The sequence below is a fragment of the Chelmon rostratus genome, chromosome 12 (assembly GCF_017976325.1).
Source record: "Chelmon rostratus isolate fCheRos1 chromosome 12, fCheRos1.pri, whole genome shotgun sequence".
Taxonomy (NCBI): domain Eukaryota; kingdom Metazoa; phylum Chordata; class Actinopteri; order Chaetodontiformes; family Chaetodontidae; genus Chelmon; species Chelmon rostratus.
The window spans coordinates 22,518,785-22,546,038 of NC_055669.1; the positions used below are offsets into that span (position 1 = coordinate 22,518,785).

The window sequence follows — 27,254 nt, forward strand, 5'->3', positions numbered from 1 at the left end:
AGACACTGGGAGTTTAAATGCACCAGATAGGACTGTTTGATCTGTTTGCATGTAAGTTAATAGACCAAAGATCATCTCAGACTCTCTGTGAGATCAGATACTGCCGTGAAGACCAAACCTGTATACCAAATCCCTCTGCTGTTGTAAGTGAAGTAAAGGTCTTTGAAAATATCAACGCCTGTAGCTGTGCCTCCTCCAACCGTCCCAGAGGTCCCGTTGAACTTTTAATCCAACGACTGAAAGCATATGGAGATTGTTTCCCAGCTTTGGTTCTGTGCCACTCAGACATGAAGCTTTGCCTCTGCAGTGCCAGCTCTCCGGTACCCGGCCACAGTCTCATCTCCCAGCTTGATGCTCTCCTCGCTGACAGCCGTTCAAAGCCAGCTAGCTTGCCGCCCCGCATCCAGACGGCAGCGGCACGGTCTTCATCTAGTGTGGACTGAACGGCCATGCCAGCCGAGGCTACGTGCCAGGGAGCGGCCCGCAGAGCTCCCCGCGGCAGCTGCCAGCTCCTGACATACAGTAGACGGGCGCTCTTGCACCGCCCGTTCCAAAAAAATATGGTGGTCTGATTAAGTAATGTGATGTAAGATGGTGGGATGCTGTGAAGTAGCCTGCTGGATTTAGAGATGGAGATATCGTCATTGGGGAAGGGAGGGGGAAGCTGCAGCTCTGTCCGTTCTCCATCTGTGTTCTGATTATGAAATTAAACTGCTGACTGGATACACAAACCCATTCATAAAGGCTTAACCTGGGAGGAGACTGGCACTTTATAGTTCCACAGGTGGACTAGTAGGGTTATTGCAGGATGACAGTGATGCTTTTTAATGCAGTATTTGAAGTCTGCTAAACTATGCTTTTCATGTAAAAGTTGCATATTTGAAGGCTTAATTTGATTATTTGTGTGTGTATTTCTTGTGAAATCTGGTCTGTTTTCTAAATGTGGATTACTGTAGTTCAAATGAGCCACGTTTAAGTCAACAATCACACCTGTTTGTGCTTTAAAGACCTTGAAATGTCAGTGAGAGCATATTCAACTTTGAAATTAATCAGAGATTTGTTTTGATTGCTGATTGATTTGAAGTGGAATTACAGCCGTCCATCCACACCCTCCTCCTCCGAGCTGTTGGAGCTGGTCACATCAATCACTTTTGGAAATGTAACACAAACCAAACACAAAACAACGGACCAATGATAAACCTGCATTCACCTGCATTGTATCTAAACTCAAGTGACTGTGTATTTTATCTTCAAAGCAAACATTTTGACTGATGTTACCTTACAGTTGACCTGGTTCGCCCAGACTACCGAGGTCAGCAGCGTCATCTGAGAGCATTTTTGACATGACAGCAGTAGCCCGCGTGTGCACGGGCATGTTTACCCTAAAGCTCATGGCAGACCCACGTAAGGCCTGCCTGGTGTAGCGTTAAGCTAAGCGCTTAGTTTAGCGTAGCCTAGCCAAGTGAAGCAAAGCACAGACACAGAAAGTGCTCACGGCGGTACACACTTGCCCCCACAGGCTAGCTTGTGCTGCAGAGGCAGCTATCTGTGCAGAGACACAGCTAAACACACAGATGTCATGTCGCGCACATCACAATGCTCAGCTTTTACTGATGCTAAGCAGCTCCTCTTAACCGGCGAAGGTCTACACTTCTCCGACCTATTTCCCAAGGAGTTTTCAGCCAGAGAGAGAGCGTGTGTGATATGAATACTGAGCAGGTGAGAACGGGAGGAAAGTGTAGGGGAGCTGGTAGCGAGTATTAGATCATGACCACAGCAGTGCAGCAGTACCTGCTGGGGCATAAATCAGGCTCACAGAGATTAGTATTGATAAGATGGAAGTGTTTTTTCCTGTTGAAACTCACCGTGACCAATGTAAGGGAGAGGAGAGATTAATTCCGCAGGCAGGACTTAAAAGCAGAGTTTCATGCCAAAATGAGAAAGCCACATTTTTTTTTCAAATACGTTGCTAAAAACAGGGAAAAAAAAGATGGTTGGCTTAAAAATAAAACCAACTATTGATTATACTCTCTGCTACCACATGAGCTTTTTGTAGTAGTTTTTTTTTTTTTTTTAAACGTGTACATGTCAGGAAAAACAGTCACTATTTGGGAACTGCTTTTATCCAAAGCAGAGGGAAATAGTTTTATAAATGTATGCATGGTCGTGACAGCAGTCAACCGTTACTCGTCAACCATTCAGACTAGAGTTAAACCGATTAATCATATTAATTTGTGCTGATATTACGAACTATTAGCTGTCTGTTATGCCATTGTGTACCTGATATAAGAAGATGTCTGCCGCTCTGCTGAAAGCATGCTGTCTTTTGCTAGGATGCCTAAACAACCAATAAAGACCCCATGAAATGATGCTCGTACTTCAAGACCGCGAGAGGGCTGGCATAGCGCACCTAGCGTACTAGACTCTAAATTACATTTTCCAATGTAGATCACATCAGAGATAATGTTTTCAGAAAGCATTTCTCTACTCCATTATTCTATTATTATTCTCTAGAAAATTCGGGCAAAATCTAAATCACAATGTGGGGAAAAGCTGATTTTACAGCCAGGCTGACAGGTGGCGTTCATGTCATATCTGACCCGTATTCAGTTTATTTTCATCCTCTAATTTGTCTCCACACTGAGAGAATAGGTGGCAAATATGTAGACTGTATTTTATTGATTGGATGTATGATTAGCCGAATGCTCCCACATTACCTGATTGCCTATAAGATGTCGTCTGTTTGGCACCAGTAAAAGAGAAAGCAAACCCTAATGGATATTAAATTAGTTCCAATGCTCCAAATCATGAGTTGCAACTAAAGCACGTCTGGAAAATCAGGGTGTGGATTGAAACACAAGATGTGCTGTGGGGAACAGAGTCCTCTACTATGTACACTGCATTTAAGCTGCTCTGAATCTTCGTCTCTCTCCATTATATTTGATGATAATCATTATATTATTAATGGTATTTAAGCCTGTAGCAGGCGGGGTGAGTCTCAGGGAGGAGACGGAGTGCTACGTGTGATTAAAGACTTAATAGGTGAACCTGAATGACATTTCCAGTTTGATAACTTCAACAGTCTTGAAAGAAAAGGTCAGTGGAGATAGGATTAGCAAGCAGAGCAGAAACCGAGCAGAAGTCAAGTACCGCCTTTGTGTCTCTGACTTGTGTTTGCTTTCAGAGAAGAGTCCAACGGACCCTTTTTGCTTTCCAGGCATCTTCTCCTGAGCGTCTTTGTTTTTGCTGGTGTGAGCCAGAGGTTTCACTCACACACCCACTGATGAAGCAAGTCTTGACTGAGAGGATATTAACCTTGTTGCACCTACCAGAGATGCAGCCACCCCCCACTTGCAATAGAGAGAAAGGGGGTTGAGCCCCGCGTCAAAGGTCGTCAAGCAGTACTGCACCCACAGGACATGGAGAGTACACGGCAGCAGCCTGGGCAGATCGTTCCTGTCAGTCTGTTTTGTAATACTGTCCAATCTAACACTTGATTGATCCCTGTTGGAAAATTCTGCCTCTTGTATGAGGAGGTCGCAGGTTGCATAACAGCCCCTGAGTCAAGGACACTTTAGCAGGTTGGGTCCTTGCTTAGTTTACCCCCCTGTTTGGTAGGGTTAGGGTTGTCTCTCCACTGTCCACCAAAACCCCTGCTGACTGTGCAAAGTGGCCCTGAACCAAAGCCAGTTATTTTCTTGATTGATCAGTTAAACTGCAACGATGACTTGATTACTCAGTTAGTCAATCCAAATTAATATTGTAATGTTGAACTAATTTTGGACCCAAAAGCTCAAGTCAGACACATAGTTTGTGATGGTTTGAATGCAGATTTATTGATGAGATGTTGAGATGGAGATCTGGAGTGCTGAGTTGAGTTGACTGGAAGGCAGAGACCACAGAGAGCACCTGAGGCACAGGTGAACACAGAATTAAACTAGATTCAAGCAAGCACAAGACTTAAACTTATACAGAGTATTAGTACCAGCAAAGACTGGAGTGTAGAGCCGGGGCCGGAGGAGCAGGAGCTTGATGAGTGGATGGGTTGCAGGTGTGCAGGTAGATTGGCAGCAGGTGGGAAAATGGAGCGCCACATCCAGAAGACACAAATGCAGAGAGAGAACAAACAAGATACCGACAAGAAGCGCAAGAGAGGGATAAACTACAGAAACACTAGAGAGAGGGAGAGGAGCAGCCGGACTATATACACATAACATAACCAGCAACTATTTGATTAATTGATTGAGATTTTTAAGAACTCATCCCAAACTTTCTCCAGATCCAGCCTCTTCTTTGTGAGGACTTGCTGCTTTTCTTAGTCTTATGTGAAGGTAAATTGAATATTGATTGACGTCTTTCAGCTTCTGGATTTTAAGAGCTTTGACTGCCGTTTTCTTACTTTTTATAGACTTAGACTTAAATAAGAAAAACAAAAATATTCTAGCAAATCTGCCCATTTGAGGAGTGACAAATTTTGAATTTTTGTAATTTTTGCTTTGAAAACTGATTCATTTTCCAGTAAACTATTCAATTAAATTGACTAATCGCCTCAGCTCAACTGCAAATATGTAAAAGAAAATGCACGTGCTGACATTTTTTATTCCTTGTTGTTGCATACGGACAATTAGCTCATCTGTCATGTTTGAGCAGCATCATTATCAGAATCACAATCGCTCGAATGACTAACTTCAATAAGAGAGGAGGTAATTTGTCTGCTCGAGGTGCATTCACAGATGAGACGGCGCATCCAGACCTGCTTGGTACACAGATAACAGTTCCTTGTGAACAGACCCGGGGGGCACTCAGTGACACATGGTAGACAGTAGAAAATAACTGTAATTTAAAATGAAGCATGGGCCGTTGACTCTGGAAAACCAATGCAAGCTGTTTGCCATTGAGCAGCTCTGCTTCTCCCCTGAGACTCTGCTCAAACTGTATGAAAGTAGAGCAAAAGTATCACATTTATTTAATTAAAACCCCGCTGAGGGTCTGATGTCATACATAATATTCACCATCTAATTACACGGTTGTGCTGGTTCAGCTTTCGCTTTCTCATCTTTTTTTTTTTTATATACAACCACAAGGTATTGTGTCAGATTGCTAAAGTTTTTTTTTTTAATCCAAGGAACGTTTGCTCAGCACACCAGCTCAGCAGCTACAGCCCACTTCATATTCACACAGATGGACACATTCAGACCTGGAAGCTGCCCAGTGTAATCAGTCTTTTTTTCCACTCTCCGAGAGCTTGAGAGAGGCTTGATGTTTATGAGCCACCAGAAGACGACATGAAGAAGTCTAGGCTTTTTATAGAAAGGCATGGAAATTGTAAAAACATCACCTATATCATCTGTGCAGTTGTCTGCAGATACAGTTTTTCGTTGCTTTTCCTTAGTCGTGATGATTTATCACAACCAGGTACGGACTTGCCCTCCACTTCGATGATGAACTGCATTCTGAATATCCCTCCGTTGAATGTTTGAGATGAAATCCCACCGAGGGAGAAACAAGGAAGCAGCGAAATGCGATTACCTGCTGACAGCCAGAGATCCCCTTGACGGGCTTGATATTGGAGATGACTCGCCAATTTGCGGCTGGGAATGTGAACGCAGGCGTGACACTCGCGCACGAAATACGGAAAACCACCGTGCTGCGATACTACTGGGTCAAATACTAATGCTGAGCATCCAAAACACAGCGATGACCTAGATTTGCTCCCACCAATAGCTGTCACTCCTTCAGAACAACAGAGGATCCTAAGGGGCTGCAAAAACAAATAACAACTCCCCAGTCCCTCCGCTGCTTTAAAAAAGTGTCATCCGCTGCATGTCTGCCTGTTTGTTGTTTGCTGTGTCGATCATAAGGCACAGCGCCTGTGTACGGGAAAGTGACGCGTAGGCTCGTTTCACGGGAATCGGGGGCTGGATAATAAGCTGGTTACAGGACTTCCTGCTCCAGATGTGCACCGGGTCTGACAGACACCAGAGACTCAGGGAGCTGTGTGTGTTTTTATGATGGCATTTTAAGCATTTAGCGAACGCCATTATCCTGATTGATTTGGGTCAAGTTAAAAGAGCAGAATAAATCTGTATTAATGAATCAACAAAAATAGAGAAGTACAAAAAAAATCAGCTTGTTTGGAAAGTGGAACAAACTTTCATGGATTTCTCTCCGCTGGCCTGCAAGGGACTGACCAAAAACGTGTAATTAAAGGCCAGTGGTGGCAGATAACGAGAGCTGAAATGAGTGCATCTCTTCTGTGAACTCAGTGTCTCTGGGTTTTCAACCGTTGGTCTGACCAAACAAAGCATTTGAAGATGTCATTGAAGATGTTCTTGGGAATTGTAATGGCCATTTTTCTGTATTTCATATACTAAATGATTAATTGAGAAGACAATCTGCCATTAGCCAACATTTTGTGCCAGTATTCATTATCTTATGTTAAAGAAGCTTTTTCCATTGAGAGAGTACTGGCAGAGCACACCACTTTTCATTCAGCTTGCAGACCTGCCAACACTTTTTCCCGGGTTTCTCTCGTATTTCAAGGCCACGTCCCAGCACCCGCCCGTTTTATTGTTCCTCCTGGGAAACTTTATTACAAATAATCATCATCTACAAGTTTTTGTCCACTTGTCTGACGCCACACAAGCTGCCAGATCGTTTACGAAACTCAACCTCTGCACACAATCCAAACGCTCCATATAATTCCAACCCATCTGTCGCCACAAACTGGTAACCCACAACCTGATTGAAGGGGCGTGCGTGCAGCTGCTCTAGGCCAGCTAAATGTCAGCGCAGGACTGCGTTCCAGATAAAAAATCTAGATACTACTCCACCCACCCCACCGAAAAAAAACTCCTGTATTTAAAACCTAAATGTTGGCAGGTATGAGTTTGTTAGTAACCCCTTTAAGGCAAGATGACCGACTCACTAATTCATTGATGGAGAATCTTTAAATTAAGAGATACTACCAGTCTGCTTAAGATTATTTCCATAAATACAAAATATGGATGGGCATTTCATGCAAATATATTCTATATAATTATATTTTATATTTTTTCATTTTCATTTCATTTTTTCACATTTTATTATTTAATGATTGTTTGAGACTTCAAAAATCTTTTAACCCATCCCAAATACAAAATAAGATGTGCAAACAAAATGTAGTCAAAAAAGTGACTGATATTATATTCAATGAACAGCCAGTAGTGTCAGAGAGGTCAGTCTGTCTTTAGCAGGAACACGAAGAATACTGGATGCTTATGAGAAATTTAATGGGACTGCACAAGTAGTGTATCAGTACATAATGCTAGCATAGCATAGCCAAGTGATCTAAGGCACTGTTTCTCAAGCCTGGTCCTGGAGTACCACTGCCCTGCATGTTTTAGATGTATCCCTGCTCCAGCACACCTGATTCAAATGAATGGCTCGTTATCAGGCCTCAGCAGAGCCTAGTAACGAGCTGAGCATTTGAATCAATCTAAAACATGCAGGGCAGTGGTACTCCAGGACCAGGTTTGAGAAACACTGATCTAAGGTGCTGGATTCAGACTTGAGGCATTTTGATGGCATGGGTTCCAGTCCCACCGCTGCCAGCACTCATTCATTTCAACAGTTGCCCTGTGGGTAAATAAAGTTCTGTACTATCTTATAGTATATTGATGAAGTCCAAGCTGCTCAGATTTTAGCAGAAGGTGTTTCTTGATGCTTTATTGTGTACAGCGTGAAATTGGTTGATATACAATCAAAGACCGCTATTAATGATGAAGCCATTACATCCCAGTGAGCTACTTTCACCGCTTCTGCTTTGCTTTGAGGCACTTCTTGGCCCATGTGGTGAGCAGTAAACCCAGGAGCACATTAAAGCTGCAGTCTGAATATTAACACAGTATCGGCCAGCCAGGTACGATTTGCAGATGTTTGTTTTGGTAGTAGCTCCCCATGTGAAAAAACACTGCAAAACAATGCTCCCTGTTAATATTTGAAATTGTAATTTCATGTGCTGCTTAAAAATAGTGCAATTTAAAGTTTGAGACAGGGTGTTGGAGTTTTCCAACACATTTTGGCAGGTGACTAGGCTGCTCGAGCTGGAAGACAAAATCCATGTAATGCCACTATGTAAATTGTCCTGATGCCACCAGGGAAGATTCGCCTGCATCTGCTGCTGTATAAACTGATTTATATTCAAATGAATGGATTCAGGAGCAGCTCCAACTCTACGCATTGTTGCATTTCAACCACAAGATAGCTGCCCTGCTTTCTTCTGTCCTCCCGTGTGTCATGTGGTGAGAGGCCATGTGCTCAGAGTTTCTCCTCCCCCCTCAGCACAGTGACCTGTCCTCCTCCCTCCTCCCTGAGGTGGCCTCTCCATGCTTAGTCCCTGTTCATTCCCAGTCAGTTGAAGCCACCTTTCCGACCTCTTTAGCGCTGATTGGCGAAGCACGGCTCTTAGCTTGGCTGCACTCTCTCCTCGCTGGCCTCTGGTCTTACACTGAAACATGGCTGCTCAGTGGGGTGTGGAAGAGGCTGTTGGTAACCATCAGCATGGTGGTCACCAGCTGCACTTCATGTACATCTACCTTCAAATAACTATGTTTTGGTGTGCAGAAGTTACACTTAAGTCACATTTTATAGTGTGTGTATAGCAACAAGACTAGTAGAATAATGTGTAATGATAAATATAACGTGGCTTTTGATATATAGCATTCAACAAAAACATCTGTCATAATCAAAAGTAAGGTAATGAACCTTGATGACATAGGATTTACTACAAAAAATCATGTGTTATATATACTTAAATGTGGATTAATTGATTACTAACAGACAATTCTGATGCTAAAATAGCATGGTTTGAAACGGTTAAACTCCAGATATGCATAAATTCAAATCTGAACATTAACTATGAGACACTGGAATCAGTCTCTCTTTAAGTGTCAGTTTTGGAAATCTTTGCCTGTAAACAGCATCTTGGAAGAAATGTACACGTTTCTATTCCTCTGTGTTCTGCTGTAAACAAAACCTTTGGACGCCGTGCAGAGTACCTGGAAAGGTTTGACCTCATTACCTAAAAAGAAGGTCTTATGAGTGCAGAGCAGAATAGAAAACAGCAGGTCTGCCCTCATTTATTGCATGTATTGATCTGGTGGTACGGGTACTGGCATAACATGTGCAAGAAAATCTGTTGCTAAAAAAGGTTTAAATTGCTAATTCACTCCAGAAAAACCTCCATTTGCCAGATGTTCTTTACTAATACTAATGCTATCAGGATAGGGATTTTCTCTGCACTGTCTGAATTGTCCAAGCAGCATAAAACAAGTGTTGGATAGCAGCACTGTGGTTTAGCCCCAAGGCTGCAAGGTCTCTGTATTCTCCAATACTCTTTTCTCTGAAAGATAATTAGCCTTTGCTCCAAAATAACGTTTTCAGCGAACGTGTGGAAGGGGCACTCGACTCCGGAGACTTGTTTCGCTGTAGGAAAACTGCAGGTGAAATGTAAGCTGTGAACATAAACATCTAGTTTTGTTGCACCAGCAGAATTTATATGTATTACTGTGTCTGCGTGTGCATCCTTTGATATGTCTGTTTGGTGGCCATGCTTCTGAGTTACTGGTGAGAGTAACAGAGTAGCTCTGCAGGGAACAGGGAGCTGAAGTGGCAGCAATCGAAGTGTCGAAATATTAACACATTACTGCCTTGCACCATTTAATTTTAGCATCACCGGTTTGCTGCTTTTCTCAATGTGTTACCATAACAGAGCGAAACGTCATCCAATGAAATGCATTGATCACCTATTCAATTTTTGCCAAACTCTATTCATAAACTGTTTTGCAGTAGTCTGCTAATGAAGAATATTAGTATCTAAAATGGGTGGATGTGACATTGCCAGAACCACAGATGTCCCTCCAGAAAATGCAATTTCAGCAAAGGTGTACAGTAAGCACAACCGGTGGGCGGCCAGCCACCAACTTCAATGGCACATTCAGTATTAAGTGATAGAAGTGTCCTGTTATGGCTTCCAACAGGCAAGACGTCTCTAAAATTGTCAACATCAAGGCGAAACTGCAGTACTCTAGACTGTGAGGAGGGTAAACTTTAGCACACAGGCTGCAGACTGTAATACTGTTGTTATAGCAAGAAGCAGCGAACAGGGAAATGAGTGCTGAGCAGCTTTCTAAAAGGAACCTGTTCACTGTGGGTCACGCTGCACATGCACTGCAGTCTTTTTGCACCAATAATGAAATCAAAGAGTCACACGCAGGTGATGTATGGTTGTTATAAAGCCTGTCATGAGCCTGAGCGCTGTGAAAGAGCATGCACACACACACAGTCATTTAGCAAGCCAACAAGATTTAATGTCTAAGTCTTGAATCTCATGTGTGCCAAAGTAGAGACCTGCATAAAAATGGAATTACAAAAAGAAAGAGAGAAGAAAAGAAAGCGCTAGTACAGCAGTTTCTCTTGGCACACACACACACACACACACACACACACACACACACACACACACACACTTTTCCTGTCTTTCCCTCTCAGTCTTTCTGAGTAACAGCTGGGCATCTTAGGCAAATTGAATCAGTCGCTCCGCGGTCGGTCAGGCTCTTGTGTGGCCCCTGGCATAGAAACTCAAGCTATCAGATTGATTTTTGCCCTCTTGCAGTCTGCCTCCTCCTTGTCGAGCCTGGTGTTTCAGGGATGGTCTGACTAGCCGACTGGATCCAGCATAGTTGAAAGCCTGGGAGGACTCTAAATGGCTGCCGCCTGCTGGACCCACAGGAGCCTCGGCTCTCTGATTTATCTCATCTTATGCATGAATTCTGTCACCAGTAGTGCATGCAGGGAGCCTGCACTGTCAGTCAGTCTCTCTCTGTGACAGTGGCTCTGCTGGGAGTAGAGCTTATGTAACCACCCTAGTCCTCTATCCCCACGGGTCTGCTTCAGAGACTCGTAGAAAACGGGGTCAGTCCAGCTCCTCTTAATCGCTCATTCTTGGCGAGGCAGCCTTGAGACAGCACACACACACTTCCACACACACTTCCACACATACACGTGTATCTTTTTGAGCTATTTTCTGCTTGACTTCAGGTCCTGCCCTCGAACCTGTCCTCCATCTAAGTCTTCAGACTCAGAAAGCTATTAAAGAGATATTTCACCAAAATCCAGCCTCTTGTTCCCCAGGCTGTTAGTCAAACCGCAGGGAAGCGGGTCAGACAGGCAGGCAGACTACATCACTATGATTAGCCTGCTAGCCTCTTACTCATGGGTGACTGATGTTACACCAGCTGAGAGCCCATCAGCTCCACTGTTTGTCCTAAATAGTATTTTGAAGGTGTCCTGGGACTTAAATAAAGTGTGAGTGGTGGGAGGGGCATGCAGTAATGCACCTGTCCTCTGACCCAGCTTTCATGTGTCTAACATCATAGCTGTGTATCTGTATTCATGCTGATGATGCTGCACAAGGTTAATGTGAATCTTTTCTGTGTTGGGTTAGTTTAAATAGTGTGAAATTGGGAAAAACAGACAATTTGAAATGTCAAAATGTGCAAATACTAAAACTGCAATACAGATATAAATGTAATTTTGAAAATGTGATGTTGCCTGCAGCCAGCTCATTAGCTCTGACCTGGTCAGCCTCTGTCTGCAGCTTCACTCTGCACACTGACCTCACTGAGCTTCTTCTCCTGTGTGTCGGTTAATTGAGAGATCAAACAGTAGCTGTGTACAAGAAATCATCCATGATAGATTACTGCTGAAACCCCTTTAATCCAGATGTAGAGCTGGTATGGATGGCATTTTGGCAGAGAAGATTAGTGTGTGTACTCCTGATGGCGGCAGATTAATGCATGTACCGTCGTATGAAATTAAATAAAAGCTACAGTAGGTGCTGTCCTCTGTGGTGAAGGAAGGGAAACGCCCTGCCAGAGTGAGGGCGAGTGTGTGTGTTAGAGAGCTAGAGTGTGTGTGTGTATGAGTGTGTTAGAGAGCTAGAGTGTGTGTGTGTGTGTGTGTTAGAGAGCAAGAGTGTGTGTGCGTGTGAGTGGGAGAGAGTTTATGAGTATGACAGTGCAGTGTTATGCGATTGACTGCCTGACTGCCTCATCCTTCATACATGTCACGCACACACACACACACACACACACACACACACACACACACACACACACAATGACAGGCTGCAGGCTTTTAGGTACTCGTTGTTTTCAAGTGAGTACTTCTGTTTCTCCTCCCATGCATTTAAAAGAACTGGACTGGCAGCAGGGAGTTTCCACCAGCGGTCTGGTGCTATTAGTGATGTTCTTTTCGTTTCCTAGATGTGAATCAGAAGTGAGCGGATGACAAACGAGAAAGGAGTTGGTCCATTAGGCCAGAAAACAGTTACAGACCTACAGCCTCAGCTCTGTGACTCTGTCGTACTTTGTCTTGTCAAGTCGGTTGGTGTAACTAGGACCTGATGAAAAGGGACACAATCATATATTGGTCTTTTGGAGGGTTTTGTTAGCAACGCTAGCTTAATGTTTTTGATGCTTTTGCTGAGTTTTGTTGACAAACTAACATGCTTTTCTACAGGTGAGCTTGTGAAGATTCAGATTCCATGAACACATTCAGGTTCGAGCAGTGAAAGTACTGAGGTCCAAACCCAGCTGTCTTGATCCTGTTTGTTTTGCAGAAGATTAGGTTGTTGTTGTTTGTGAGTGGTTTGTTCTCTTTTGACTGCTTGATTGCTGCATTTTTGTGACTGATTACTGCAGGCGGGAAGCAAATATCAAGCAAGATTATGAGATGTTTGCTCAGATTTCAGTCCGATGTATCGGATTGGTATCAGAGCTGATAACTGACCTCATTAGATGAAGTGGGTATTGGCCATGATGTGACCGATCCACGTTAAATACAGTCTTTTTGTCAACGTCATTGTAATATTCAGTGTTTTCACATTCATTTTGTCGAACTGAGGCTGTAATGGCACCACAATGCCAGTATCCGTAAAGGAAAACATGGATCGAAGCATCCTTTATTTTGGATTAAAAGGTAAAGAGAGAAAGTTGTGCAGAACTTGTAAATGTTTTCTGCTGTCTGTAGTTAAAGGTAACTTCAATGAACAGCATGTTTTTTCCTGCTGTGTGTAAAATACAGTCCAGAAATTCTCTCCAGTCATTGCAAGCAGAGTCAGAATTAAATAACGATGTCTGGCCTTCACATCCTTCTTGTGACACACCACTTTAGGACTGAGTTACCGCGGTGTAAGAACATCAGCTAAATGAAAACATGAAAATGTGCCCGCGCACCCATTAAACGCTAATGTTTGGAGCGAAGGCCGATCTGCTCGTAAAACAGAGTAGACCTGAAAGCCGAGGACGGGGTTTAGAGGGGAAGACAGGAGCTGTGAAGGTACTAAGGTAAACAGGAAGTGACCACTCACCACTTTTACCACCACTTCCCTATATGTCACGTCCTGTATGTGGACTGTGGTCTGCTTACTGTAAGAGCGCTCAGGTTGCATTTGTCAGCAAGAGACTGAGAATACTCACCTCCTGTCACTGAACCAGAGGTGTGTATGTGTGTCTCTGTGTGTGTGCGTGTGTCACAGTGTGTGTCGGTGAAGAGAAAGAGATCCGACATGTTTTATTATACACGACAAGATTAGATGTTTAGCCTCTGATATGTTGATATGTAGGTCAAAGCTGTGTTTATACTGTATGTCTGTATATATGAGTGTGTGGGAGTGAAATCTGAACAGCACCGTGTTAGCGTGTGACCCAGTTGTAGTCACGGTGAGTTAAATCCTGCTGATCCTACACTCGTCTCACACACACACACACACACAAACAGTGCATGGAGCATGCGTGTGTGTTTTGTCAGGCAGGTAGCAATAAGTCAGGGTGGCAGGTGAATGTCAAAGATGCATCCAGTCGGCAGATCGCGTTTTACCGGCTTCCAGGCTCAGTAGGACAAGATCCCACTCTGCTTTTCACTGCGGACCTCCACTCACAAAAGCATATTTTCTTTTGTCTTGCAGAGGTCAGAGGTCAGAGTGCAGGTCGCATGCAGAGAAGTGCCCTGGAACTGACAGCAGCAATAACATTAGACCTTCCAGTTAAAAACCTTAAACCATGTAGACTGGTACTGTGATTTTTGACCACTTTAATGCTCAGATATAAGTGAAGAAGTTGACTTTAAGATATCAACATTCTGTGTGTTTATCCACCAATTTATTGAGCTGTTGTCTCGTCTTAGTAGGTGAACTGCGATGCCTGTCAATCCCATGATTTAATGTTTTTCCCTTTATTTTATAGTCAGATGATGATTGTGCCTTTACATGTACTTTCGAAGAAGTTGTTGGAGGCTTTTTTTAACATAGGACAAGATAGTGCACAAAAAGTTCCAGTTTTTTATTCGGCCCATTGAGGCTATAATAATGTTATGCTCAACCCTTGTCTAAATATTTAAAATTAGGAAGCGTTCAGACTTTCTCAGCACTGAGCAAGCTTCACTGCTTCACCTGTGTGGTGGATTTCTTCAACGCTGCTGATAAATATATGAGAAGTGGTAGTGCTCTGTAAACGTAATGTAAATGTGAATAGAAACTGGTTTCATTTTGACTGGAAACTGGAAGCTTCAGCTGAACAGAAACAAATAGGTCCTTATTTTTTTGTTGCTTTACCTGTTTTCCTCCACCTGAAATTGCACATATCAGTATTTGCTTTACTTCACATTTATACTTCAGCACTGAACTCCATCTGGTATTCTATCTTTGGGCTGCACTCCTACTTTAGTTGACATTAAAGAGGCAGATTTGTCCAGAGTATTACCTTTTACACTGTGTTTGCCCACCTGCTTTACTCTCACGCACCTATCAGAGTGGAGCAGTGCTGTTCTCATTGTGTTTTAAAAAGAAAATAACATTGCATGTCTTCCATCATGTAACATTGATGGGCTTTTTTCTTCGTTGAGTGGCTGATTATAATTCATTCACCCTGTAGTTCATCTGAGGCTGGATATATTTTAATCAAAGCTACATCATTGCTGGTTTTAGGGATGTTCCCCATTCTGGCTCATCTGTGAAGCTTTTTATTCAACAGGCGAGAGGAAATTATTCAGTGTTGTTGAGGCCTTGAGCTGTCTCGAAGCAGAGCAGTCACGCATTGCTGTTCAGAAGGCAGTGTGGATGGCTGCTTCGGTTTGATTCACGTCTTTTCGCCGAGAAATGCGCAGACCTGACACCAGAATTTAACTTGAGCTTGAAAATGAGCATCTTAATTAGAGTTACCTCTTCAACTTGAAACAACACTTTAAGAAGACCTAATGAGGCAGGAGGGCTTTTATATAAAAATCTGGCCTAGAGCCGCTTTAATCCATACTTCCTCGCCCATTAAGGTTTATATGACTCACTGATGAACTCCAGTTGGTTAGACAGATGATGATGTAGCGCAGAGGTGCAGTCAAATCAGTGGTTTTTCCAGGCAGCTGTAACAGAACTGAGATCAGAGCTGAGAATGTTATGTAATACCCCAGTGTGCTGCCACCCCCTGTAGGGCATGACTCAGTACGCTCACACAAATACGGCATGTCGTGTACGTTACTCGTGTGATGCACATTATCACTCGCAAAATGGGCTGATGGCACACAAAATACGTCAGTCGCTGAGTCGCTGGAAGTGTGACACCTGTTTGCAGCACTGATGCAGACGTGCATGACTGAAGACATTCCACTTTGTTCTGAAGAAATTGGTTATCGGAACTTTTAAAGAGACAAATTTCAGAAAGACTGCTTTCGTTAGTAGACGGACAAAAGTAGTGATCACAATTATGCATTCAGTTACTTATAAGATTCCCTTTTTTATGACCAGTATTACCTTTCATCGTTAAAGCACTCAAGAAACACTTAAACTGCACTTTAACTGATTCCTCACTCTGCGAATACACCTGTGATGTCACTGGTTTCTCAGGTGTAGTGTCGTCCTCTGAGTCACGGCCTAGTCAGCTGCTGCACTTGCCGTAAATGGTATCTTTGGGGAAATTACATCAGTTATGGTGTCTTAGCACCTGTCACCTGTAAGTCACCCAGCAACGTGTGGGAAGTTTGAAAGTGATGTAAGAGTCACTTACGGCCTTTAAGAGCAGCTTGTACAAAACTCTGCATGAAATAGACTCATTTCTAAACGTGATATTTAACGTTTGGAAACATTAAGATGCAATCTGAGAAAATGATTGCTGGCACAAAAATAGCATGTTACCGTTGCTGTTACAGTGAGTTTATCTTTCTCTGTCTCTGCCTCTTGTGTGTGTAATACAGACATGATATTTTGTTTGAGTGGTTAGAAGCTAATGCTTAATCAAACATTACATGCATTTTAAACTAAGTCCTCTGGTTTGATGGCAGACACTGGTGCTTGTTCACTCAGGCAGTAAGAACCTCCTGTTAGTGGATGTGGTAGTTTACACCCAGTTTTTCCCCTCGAATTCCTGCCCAGAAGCCGTATTCTCATGTGATCAGCTCAAAGTTATGTTAATTTTTGATGTAGAGTCTTTAGAGTGTCATCTTTACTGATACCATTCCTGCATGTCAGCAGTTTTAGTTGTTGATAAAGTAGAGACCTTCAACTAGGAAACAGATTTTTAAAACAGATTTTCTTTGACAAAACTATTAAACTCGTTCTTATCTTGAAGGTTTTCAGAATACTCCTATAAACCCTATCATCACAACTTTACTGATATTCAGCTGTTCTGATTTCTCCTCAACCAGGAGTGTGTAAGAGTTTGAACTCAGAACCATGAAAACTAAATAATAGTAAACCTTTAAAGACCTCTACTTTGACATTGAAATGTGAATTCCAGGTAGCTCACACTTGGCAGCAAGTGTGCTTTCTAAAAGTCTACCTTGTAAAAGAGGATCCTCGATCTCAGAGGGACTAACCTAGATTTCGTGATGATTCTCTCACACAGAGACTTGAAGTGGGTAGAGCAGGTAGTCAGCCTCTCAAAGTATCCCTTTTGGTAACCTGCCAAGGCTGGTCACGTTACATAATAGATGAAATGCAGGGAATATATTGCTGTTTTTCGTACAACTGTTTAGTTGTTTTATATAATCAGTTATTATGTAAAACATTCATTCATGCAAAGATGAAAGGTCAGGAAAAAGATTTAACTTTAAGCTTGAATACTTGTGAAACTGACTTTTTGTGACATCACTCCTGTTTCAACCAGACAGGTACCACCGGTCAACGAGGAACTCATTTGTTACAGAGCTTGTTGCTTTTTGGCTCTATGATGAAAAAGTGTTCTTATCAGAACAATGTGGAACGTCTCCTATTTCTTTTTCTGCCACTGCCAACAAACATGGCTGTTTCCAACGCAAATGTGCACCAAACATGTCGTTGTCTCTGATCCACAAGTGTGCTGTAGGAGAGGGAGATACAAGATAAGAGATAAAATAATCCTTCATTAATCCCACAGTGCAGTGTGATAAATAAACAATGTTAGAGAAAAAACAGACAGAGGTTGAATTCACATTATTTTACGTAGGGAATATTAATGTTGCACAGTTTGGTAAACACAGATCTTGCACTTAGGTGAATTAGTCAGTTTCGGTGTGTGTGGTTTAGTGTTGATTGTAAAGTCTGACAGCAGCAGGAAGGAAGGACCGGGAGTATCTCTCCCTTACACACTGCGGGTGAAGCAGTGCTGTCAAGAGTGTCCTGCATGGGGTGAGACATGATCTCCATCAGGGATATTAGCTTTGCCCTCATCCCTCTCTCTCACTCCACTTCCAGTGGGTCGAGGGGGAGTCTCAGGACAGAGCCGGTCTTCTTAAGTCAAGAAGGGTCCTCAGGAGTGCCCCTGCACACCAAAAGTGTCCTGAGCAGATTCAGTCTGCTCTGGCCCGTTTTACGTGGTGCATTTGTATTATCAGTTTATTTTTCAGGTGAACACCCAGGTACTTGTCGGACTCCACCATCAGTGTCCGTTCACTGGTGTACTCCCTTGTTGTCCATATCTGGGGTAGGAGTCAGGCGTTGGACAGGAAATGCAGTGGATGTACAGGGCTGCTGTGAGCTCATTGTTGTGGGGGGTTGTAGGTGGGGGTGGGGCAGCACACACGGGCTGCAGATGAAGGGGGTTGCAGCGGGGAGGACTGGATGGGGGAGGGGCAGAGACTGATTGATTGAAGAAGTTCAGATCATTCACCCACTTTCGGGCCCACACTGGCAGGGAGTTGGGTTGTAGCTTGTAGCCAGAGATGGTTTTGTGGCCCCTCCAGATTCCACCGACTTAACATGATTTTTGTCACAATGTGATTAAGTACCTTCATTTGTCGTCAAGTATATTTAAAGACAGAATAAAAAAAAAATGGAACATCTGGTTTTGGATAAACACCTTCCTGATTGATTTTTCGAGAAAATTTGCTCTATTAAGATTAAATATTCACACACACACTTGTCACTGGTGTTTGGTCATTAGTGCTCATCAACAAGCAAAGAGTAAAGACTGATTATAAATGAGGCATAAAAATGTTAATATCTTACATCTGTCTGTGGAGATTCTCATTCATCCAGGTCATGGTACTTCTAAAGGCTAATGTCTTAAAGTTACTGCCTTCTGTGGCCTGAGTGGGATGTGACTTTGATTTATTTTACAGATCATTTTGCCTTGCTGACAGTTCACTATATTGATGGTTCTTTGCAAAACCTACTGTATATCCTGGAATGGAATGATTTCACATTTGGTGGATACCTGTTACTGTAATATATATGTTCTTATTATTATATTATTATTGTCATTAAAATATGCGTATTATTTCTAATTAGATTTTATTCACTAAGTAGGGAGTTAGAGTGGGCAGGCAATTAGTTTATAATCCTATAATTTATGTAGGAGTGTGTAAGTAAACATATAGAAAATGCACAATATCGAACTGCATATGAAAGCTGCCCTGCAGAAGATCCATTTGATAGAAAGTAGTACGTTTTTTGCATTAAATTCTTTGATAGTCATTAGATTTTGAATATCATCCTTTGAAATTGTTGAAATTTTATTTGGAAAAACACAGAATTCAGAACAATTAAAGTAGAAAAAATGGCAGCTGGGGGAAATGAAACTGGATCTGGGAAAAAAAAATCAGATTTCATAGGACCCTAGCTTAGCATAAACACTTGAAGCTGAAGGAAACAGCTACCCAGGCTACCTGCACCTCTGAAAGCTCACTAGTTAATATGGTATTTCCCATTTGTTTATTATAACTTCTAGTTTTAGGGGAAGTCACGAAAGTCCAGGAAGTCACTTCCATGACAGACTCTTGAAACTCTAGTCTACTCTGCATGCAGTTTCAAGTCTGAGTGTAGATTGTAATCCTGGTGCACAATTGTGTGGCCCTTGAGATTTTCTGGAGTCCCTACTGTTGTGTGCTGGGGGTCCGACCACGCAGAGAGAGAGCGAGGTCTGATGGGGTCTGATTGAGCACCTGGGCCGGGCAGGAAGCAGCTGGAGAGTCCTGATTACTCTGTGGACACGCAAACACACACACACGCACACCCACACACACACACACAATTCCTGAAACACGTTAGGCTTCAGTGACCTAGCGGGGTGAATTATGAAGATTCACTGTACAGTTATTAATCACACACATGCACACTGAGGGTTTCTCTTTCTCTCTCACTGCAACAATCACACACACATATATGAACATACACGTGGCAGATGCTCTGTCTCTTTGCAAGCAGGAAGGGGGAGTCCTCTGCCTCTGGCTTATATTTCTGGCTTCAATTGGAGGGGCTTTCCTGTGTGTGTGTGTGTGTGTGTGTGTGTGTGTGCTGGTGCATTGATAGCTCTGCAGTGTGTGCTGGCCCAGAGGTTGTCAGCTGTATTAAGGCAAGGTGGGCATGGAAACCCGGTGTGGTTTGCCAGGGGAAATAAGTGACCACACCCCTCCTTCTCCAGTCTGCGCAGATGACGCAGCCTCAGTCTTACCTCATGGCGCTGACTTTTAACAGACACCTCAGGAATATGAGTCAGTGCCTCGTAGTTAACAGCTTCCAGTCCTGCAGCGAGGAATGTTTTTATACTGATGTGGCTGTTCTTCAACCTGGAAGGGACTGAAAGGCAGTGAGATGTACTGTAGCATTTTAACAGTGATGACTTCCTGTGTGTTTAATTGACACAAACAAGCGACACCGGCGCAGAGAAGATGATTAGCTTCATCAGTTGTCTGTGCTGTGTATTACAAGTGGAGGTCAATTTGATGGTTGATTGCTTTACAATGTCAAACAGTAAGAGGATGCTGTTCTTCCACTGTTAACAGTAGATAAAGCATTCAGAGATTTCAAATCTGCTGGAAAAATCACCTCAAACTTGGTTATCCTCTTACAGCAGGAAGCGATATGATTTAGGGGAAATGTTGTCTTCTTCATAGAAAAGATGCTGAAGTAGGGCTGCAACTACAAGACTGCAAAATTGTTAAAATCCTCCACTGTAGGTTTTGACAGTCCAAAAGCTAAAAGTGTTTATTTTACTGTCATATATAAGAAAAGTGTCAATCATGACAAATCATGACATCTGAGTAGCTTAATCTTCATTTTAAGCCCTAGTTAATGTGCAGTATGTTTATTTTCTGAAAAGCTGGACGTGTCACCTTTAAGTGGACACAGTTGCTCGCACAACATAACGCAGGACAGAAAACGTGTGACTGTCCCTTTAAGTGGGCTGACTCCCTCTGCAGCTGCTCACCATGTTAAAGTCTGGTCACATCTAGTAGCAGACAGACAGCTTTAGTGATGTGCACTCTTGTGTCACACACACACACACAGTGGGGTAATTGTCTGTTAGGGGCTTGGCAGAGGTCCCATGCTGCACAGCTGCACTGCCTCAACACACACACACACACACGCACACACACACACACACAAACACACACTCAGTAAACTAGCTGTGGTCTTGTCATGCTGTCTGATGTTTTGCTCGCACATTTTTCTTTGGTCAGGACTTTTCAATAACGCATCCTAAATAAATAAAGGAGTTGACTCATTTTCTGTCATTCATGAGCAGTAGAATGAGTGTTTGCCCAGCTGTAGGAGCTAATCATCAGGTCTTTAATTAATGATTGATGATGATGAGTTTTTACTGTCTATTAGTCAGCTTGTGCAGTTCAATTTCAAAATCTGCAAAAGCTAAGCTGATTGATGTTTTTAGCCGATCGTGTGAGGCGGCTCTGAAGACGTCAGTTTGTCGGTCAGTCCGCCACTTTGTTGGATCGATTCTATGAAAACTGTTATATTCATGGTCCCCAGATGATGAATCCAAATGCCTTTCGTGATCCCCTGGCATTTCATTTAGCGCCACCATGAGGTTCACATTTGAGGTTTTGGACGAAAGCTGTCGGATGGATCGTCATAAAATTTGGTACAGACATTCATGTCTCGCTAACGATGAATTTTAATTACTTCAGTCATCCCTTTACCTTTTAATCTAGTGCCATCATCAGGTCAAAAAGTTAAATTTGTCCAATATTTGGTTTATGACCAAATACCTGCAAAACTAATGACATCCAGCCTCAGCTGCACTTTGTGTTTAGTCCTAATTTGCAAATGTTAGCATGCTAACAAGCTAAACTAAGATGTTAAACATCACCAGCATTATACCTGCTAAACAGCCGCATGTTAGCATTGTCATTGTTAGCATGCTAGCATACTGATGTTACCCTTTAGCTTGCAGGGCTGTAGGCTCTTAGTCTTGTTGGGCCATTATAGTCCTGATATACTGAATCTACAGACTTACAGCAGTCTATTTTTAGATTGCCCCCCTCACCCTCCCTCCCTTCTTCTCGCTGCACAGCAGCCGACCTTTGACCCAGATACCAGGCCATGTGGTCCAGTCAGGGTTGTGTTATGGTCCGTCAGACACACATGATTTCCCCTCCAGGGTCACGTGTCCTGATGTGGGTCTGGCTCTCTGATGCTGACGCTGAGGAAGTCAGATGCTTTGCTGCTCGCTCAAAAACCTGCTGCTGCTGAATATTGACTGTTTTCCCAAGAGGAACTGTTTGTAGGCATTGTTTATTTCCTCCTTTTTCAGTCACTGAAATGTAAAAAGAATATATGAGCTATATGAAGGGTAGTTCAGAGGATACAACTGTCTGCAGTTCACAGTAGATGCAGAGGGGCATTAAAATTTACAGCAGTGATTTTTGAAGTAGCTGCTTGTGGTTCAGGAGTATTTTTCAGTTTCACTGTGTTTATTGAGGTGACTTATGTTTTTTTTATCACTGGTGGTGCTTCCTTGTTAAGGTCTTATTGCAGATACATTGTTTTAATTTAAGTCAGACTGCCTGATTAAATTAAGGTTAGATCAAATAAAGTCAGATGAGGCGTACAGGATATTATGAATTCCATCCTCTGACTTATTGCTCTCACTCTCTGTAACATTTCCCTGGTTTTAATTGAGGGTTGAGTGCTGTTGGCAGTGCACCATGCAGTTAAAGCACAGTTTTGTTATTTGATGGTGCATGTTTCTCATTACCGGATGAGTGGGTGAATGCAAGGTGTTAAAAAACAAAAAACACAAAAGTCGATATATGTATGACATTTCATGCTTGTGCCCAACAGAAAACTGTCAGTTTTGTATGAAAATGTGTTTGAACACAGCGAGGAAGGAAGACAGATACAGTTACATCTATTTCACCTCCTGATAATTTTTCTTTTTGACCACATCTTGGATAATTATTTGCTGAAAAATTAAGTGAATACAAGTTGTTGCGACAGAACTAGTCTGCTCTCGTCGGTATTGCTTTTAGTACTCCTTGAGAAGTCCAGTAGACATGAAGTTTGTTGTTTTATCAATAATATGAAATGCGGGGCCGAGCCTTCCAGCCAAAAGCTGAATGAAACATGATTTCACTCAACAAACAGGCACAGGGAAAAGTAATGCTTCATGAAGGATTCCAGACTTGGAAGTGGCTGAAATCCTATCAGCAATTTGAACAAATCTGACGAAAAAAAAAAAATTGAACAAACATTAGTTCGTAGTAGTAATGAAGCAGCCTGTTATGAAACAGATTCTTAATCAGAGAGATGGATGGCAGGAAGGGAGGAATGCTATCGTCTAGACTTCCCTCTTCCTTTCTTAGCTGGCCTCTCCTCTGCACAGACCTCCAGATGGAGGATTAACAGTTCACTTGATGCATTGTCGTGATGATGTGGATGGGTCTCGGTCTCTGGCGAACAAATACACACACACCAACACACACACACACATGCACACACAGACGCACATGTTTACATCGCTATCTCTGAGAGGACACTCCATTGACGTTATGCATTCCCGAGCCTGTACCTTAACCTAACTCTAACCCTAAGACCAAGACCAAAACACACACACACACACACACACACACACACACACACACACACACACACACACAGAAAAAAAATGTTACCTGCTCACTGCTGCCCCCTGTCTGCTGCCATGGGACGTGCACTTTGGCCAAGAGAGTACAGAAAGCACAGAGTTGGCAGGAATACTGAATTCCTGGTTTATTTGTTGTCAGGGTGCGCAGCCATCATCTTGTTTGTGTATCATTAATTGTTAAGATGCCTTCGGAGCATTTATTGGACTTGAGTTCTGTCTGAAACTGAGCCACAGCAGGGTTGATTTGCTTCTCAAAATTGTACAGACAGGTAAACATCTGACTTCAATACGCAGAAATCCTGAAATCTAATGCCGTTAAAATACACGGAGCATGCTTGTGTCTGCTAACCCGATCAGTCTGTAATCAAATCTAATGGAACAGGAGAGGAGTAAGAGCCAGCTGCTTTCAGCTTTCTCAGGCCGGAGTGATAGTTTGTTGTTGTTTAGCACAGTTTACGTTTCATTTTTAGGTTTTACTTCCTCACTCTCTGGTAGAAAGTAGACCTGACACCATAATTACATTTTGTAATCACTTATTTTATTCAGATTCTATAAAACAACTAAGCAAATTAAGCATCACTTCATCAGCTTTAGTGATTTTTTTAATGTGAACATTATCTGTGGAGACTCTGTGAGACAGTTTCACTGTATATTTTAAGACATTAAGACTTTCTCCCTGCCATCTGCTGGGATTTTGCACATGCGTCAAGTATGGAAAAGTTGACAAAACTATTTCAATCAAACCCTTTGAAATTTAGGAAATGCATTTTAAGTTTGGAAAAGATTTAATTAACTCAATTCCAGCCCCGTAATTGGATATTATTAGCATTTTGATCAGTTCAATGGAGGAATGGATACAGAATTCAGGCGTATGATGCCTGAGCTTGTATTTAGTGCCTTCTCCTTTATTCTTTATTATCTGGAGCTCAGCTGGTTGTAGTTCCCTCCAGCAAGCGCTGTTAAGAATAACTCACCAGAACAGACACAGGCTGTTTATCTGAAAGTATAGACCTTTCTATTATTGGAACGGCCATGAGCCTGTCTGGTTAATAATGTGTGTTTTTGTCTGAATGAAGACAGACACAGTTTGTTGATTTTTAGGAGCTTGCTGCCTGCAGTCGGGGTGGGTTTGGGCTGACTGTCTGCAACATAGTTCTTAACTCCTCAGCTGATCTCCATTTACCTCAAGTTACCATTCAGATTTTTGGTTACGCTGTACTCAGCTCGTCGAATATTGATGTTCAGCTTACCATCAGCTGACTGTAGTGTGTTACTAAGAGGCAACTGAGCTACAAACTGGAAGAAGTTGTCTGCCTCAGGGTCAGATTAGGCAACTTGTTGACCATTTATTTCTATCGATATTTTGTCTATTTGAGGCCAACATTGTAGCCGCCTAGATGACATTCATGTGAACAGGGGTTGTAATATCTGCAACCAGATGCTTTCGGTCATGTCACTGAATGATAACGTGGAAGTGATCATTCGTAAAACAAACTGTGGTGCTTAGGGAGGTGCTATGTTTAAGATACCTCATACATATCTTTCTGTTCTCAGCTGGGAGGCTTGCTATGTCTGCTCCAGTCGTGCATCGACCGCCCTTCCAATACACACACACGCTCGCCTGTCTGGAGCAGTGACAGAACCGTCTCCAGAAAGTACCACATCACTCCTGGAGGGGTGTCGTACAGTTGGAGTGTGTGTTTGTGCAGAATGTGTGTGTGTTTTAGATGTAGGTGGTATCGTATCTGCAGTATGTGCATGCTTGCAAGGGTGTGTGAGTGTGTGTGTGAGTGTGTAATGGCACTACTTGAAATAGCTTCCCATTTCATGCAGAGGTGCAAAACTACACTTAGTACGCACACATCGAGCTTGTTTTGTGGTTTGGGACCCGTGTGTGTGCGCGCATGTGTGCGCACCTGTCACCTGTGAACAAACAACCCAAGCTTTCCTCCTCATTAGGCGCCTTCAGCACCTCCGCCAAGACGCACAGCTTCCCCACGGAGGGGATTCACACACTTGCACACACTTTTGTTGACTCGTACACATATACTGGTACCTCACACACACATGCTGACACTGAAAAAGCAATTAAATACCTAAAACATAGCGCTCATCACCACCTTCATCCCTGTATACCCACACGTCTCCGTCATCTACAACTTTTGTGCAAAACACACACACACACACACTCACTCATCCTGCTAAATTCATTCAGATCAGTCCAGTTGGTCCATTTTTCATCCTGAGCTCCCATTAAGAAGCTGTACCCCACAGACAAACTCACTGACTGCTGCACAGTGTAAAATAGTTTTGCTCTGTGAGGCTGATAAACAAGTGATTATTTTCCCCCATGGCTGCAGTTTGCCCTGTTTTATGTCTTCTTCATACACCAAAAAGAGAAAGTTGAGACATGTGATGAAGATCATACTCTGTGGTTTTGAGCAAAATATGGGCCAATGATGGTATGAGGTCTGGTTTTACTGGTTTGCTTCTTTCAGTGAATTAGTTTTGAGACATCAGAGTTGGTGAAAATGGGATGTTAAGGTTTCTCTCTCCTACACAGTTTCTGTCTTTGGTCTAGCGACTCCACCAGCCATCGCATGCATTCCATTCTCTATGGTGGAGACCTCTGCAGAAGTGAAAGAGCTATGAACTGTAACTAGAAACTGTGGCTTGTAGGTTGTATTTTTATATGTGGATCCAACATGTTGGCACGTGGACGTACCTGACTGATGCGCGCCTATTTTCACACCACAGTTTCCTTTCCTTCCTCACCTCAGTCATCTTGCTTTCGTCATTAAAAGACAGAAGATGACAGCGGCAGATAACTGGTACAGGTACGTGGCGTACTTGGCCGAGGTGGGTTAATTGAGGCCGTGCTGTGCTGCGTTTCATGGGTTATGTTTACACTTGGAGCACAGGTGTGATGCTCTTGCGAAGATCACAGCATCATTACAGCTGCCATATGTGACATGTTTTTACAGTAAATTTGCAGTAAAGGATTGAAGGTTTGCATGGCTAGTGTTGTTTTTTGATCATCATATCTCATCCTCTGCCTTTGACATACCTTTAACTGCATTTTGGAATTGCTTCAGATTGGAGAATAAGATCCCACAGTGGCATCTTGATGAGTTTAATTTATGTATGTTAGAAATGTATGAAAGAGAGACATGAAAGGGGGCAATCAGACTGGACTGCTTCCTATAGAAGCTGTGCTTTTTCCTCATGCAGCTCAGATGCTGATCTCATCGATGTTTGACGGTTGGTAATTGCAGTTAATCGCCTTTATTCTGCATCCCAGTTGAAAATCAGACGCTGATTACAGCAGCAGGGTGTTGCCTTCACAGCACTGCAAATCAGAATGAGCGCTATAAGGTGTTACCGCTCAAGTCTTACACTGAGTGCTGCATGTAAGGTCACCCTCCATCTCTGTGTGTCCTTTCTGCAGTGACAAACTTCAACAATGGCTTGGAGGCCAGTTCAGACTCTGATGACGAGGACAAGCTACACATTGTGGAGGAGGACAGCCTGCAGGAGACCGAGGTCGCCAACGCCGATGGGACTACGCCGCAGGACAGCCATGATGCCACCATAACAGTATTACCCCACAATGGCTCCTTGAACGGAGGTGAGATGCCAACATAGAAACATGATTTTCATTCCAGCCATAATCTGCGCAATATTTGTGTAACAGTAAATATAGGTGGTTTTAGGCTGGACTTTCAAGATCGATCTTCATTATATCTGTTAATCCTGGGAAGGTTTGTCGAGCATGTTTGTTTTTTTCTCAGCAGTGCCCTCTTTCTGATCCACATAGTAGCACACGCTCTCTGCTGGTAGCTTCCCAGTACACCCACAGACTTA

General features: G+C 42.8%; 1 protein-coding gene across 2 annotated transcripts in view; it reads left to right on the forward strand.

Moving 5' to 3' along the window:
• The window catches only part of LOC121614739 (zinc finger E-box-binding homeobox 1-like), a 63,322-nt gene that overhangs the window by 16,323 nt on the left and 19,745 nt on the right, over positions 1 to 27,254 (forward strand). For both annotated transcript variants that reach the window (XM_041948775.1, XM_041948776.1), the window contains exon 2: positions 26,839 to 27,018. In XM_041948775.1, coding sequence (XP_041804709.1) covers positions 26,839 to 27,018 — 180 coding nt within the window. The remainder of the gene's footprint in view (positions 1 to 26,838; positions 27,019 to 27,254) is intronic.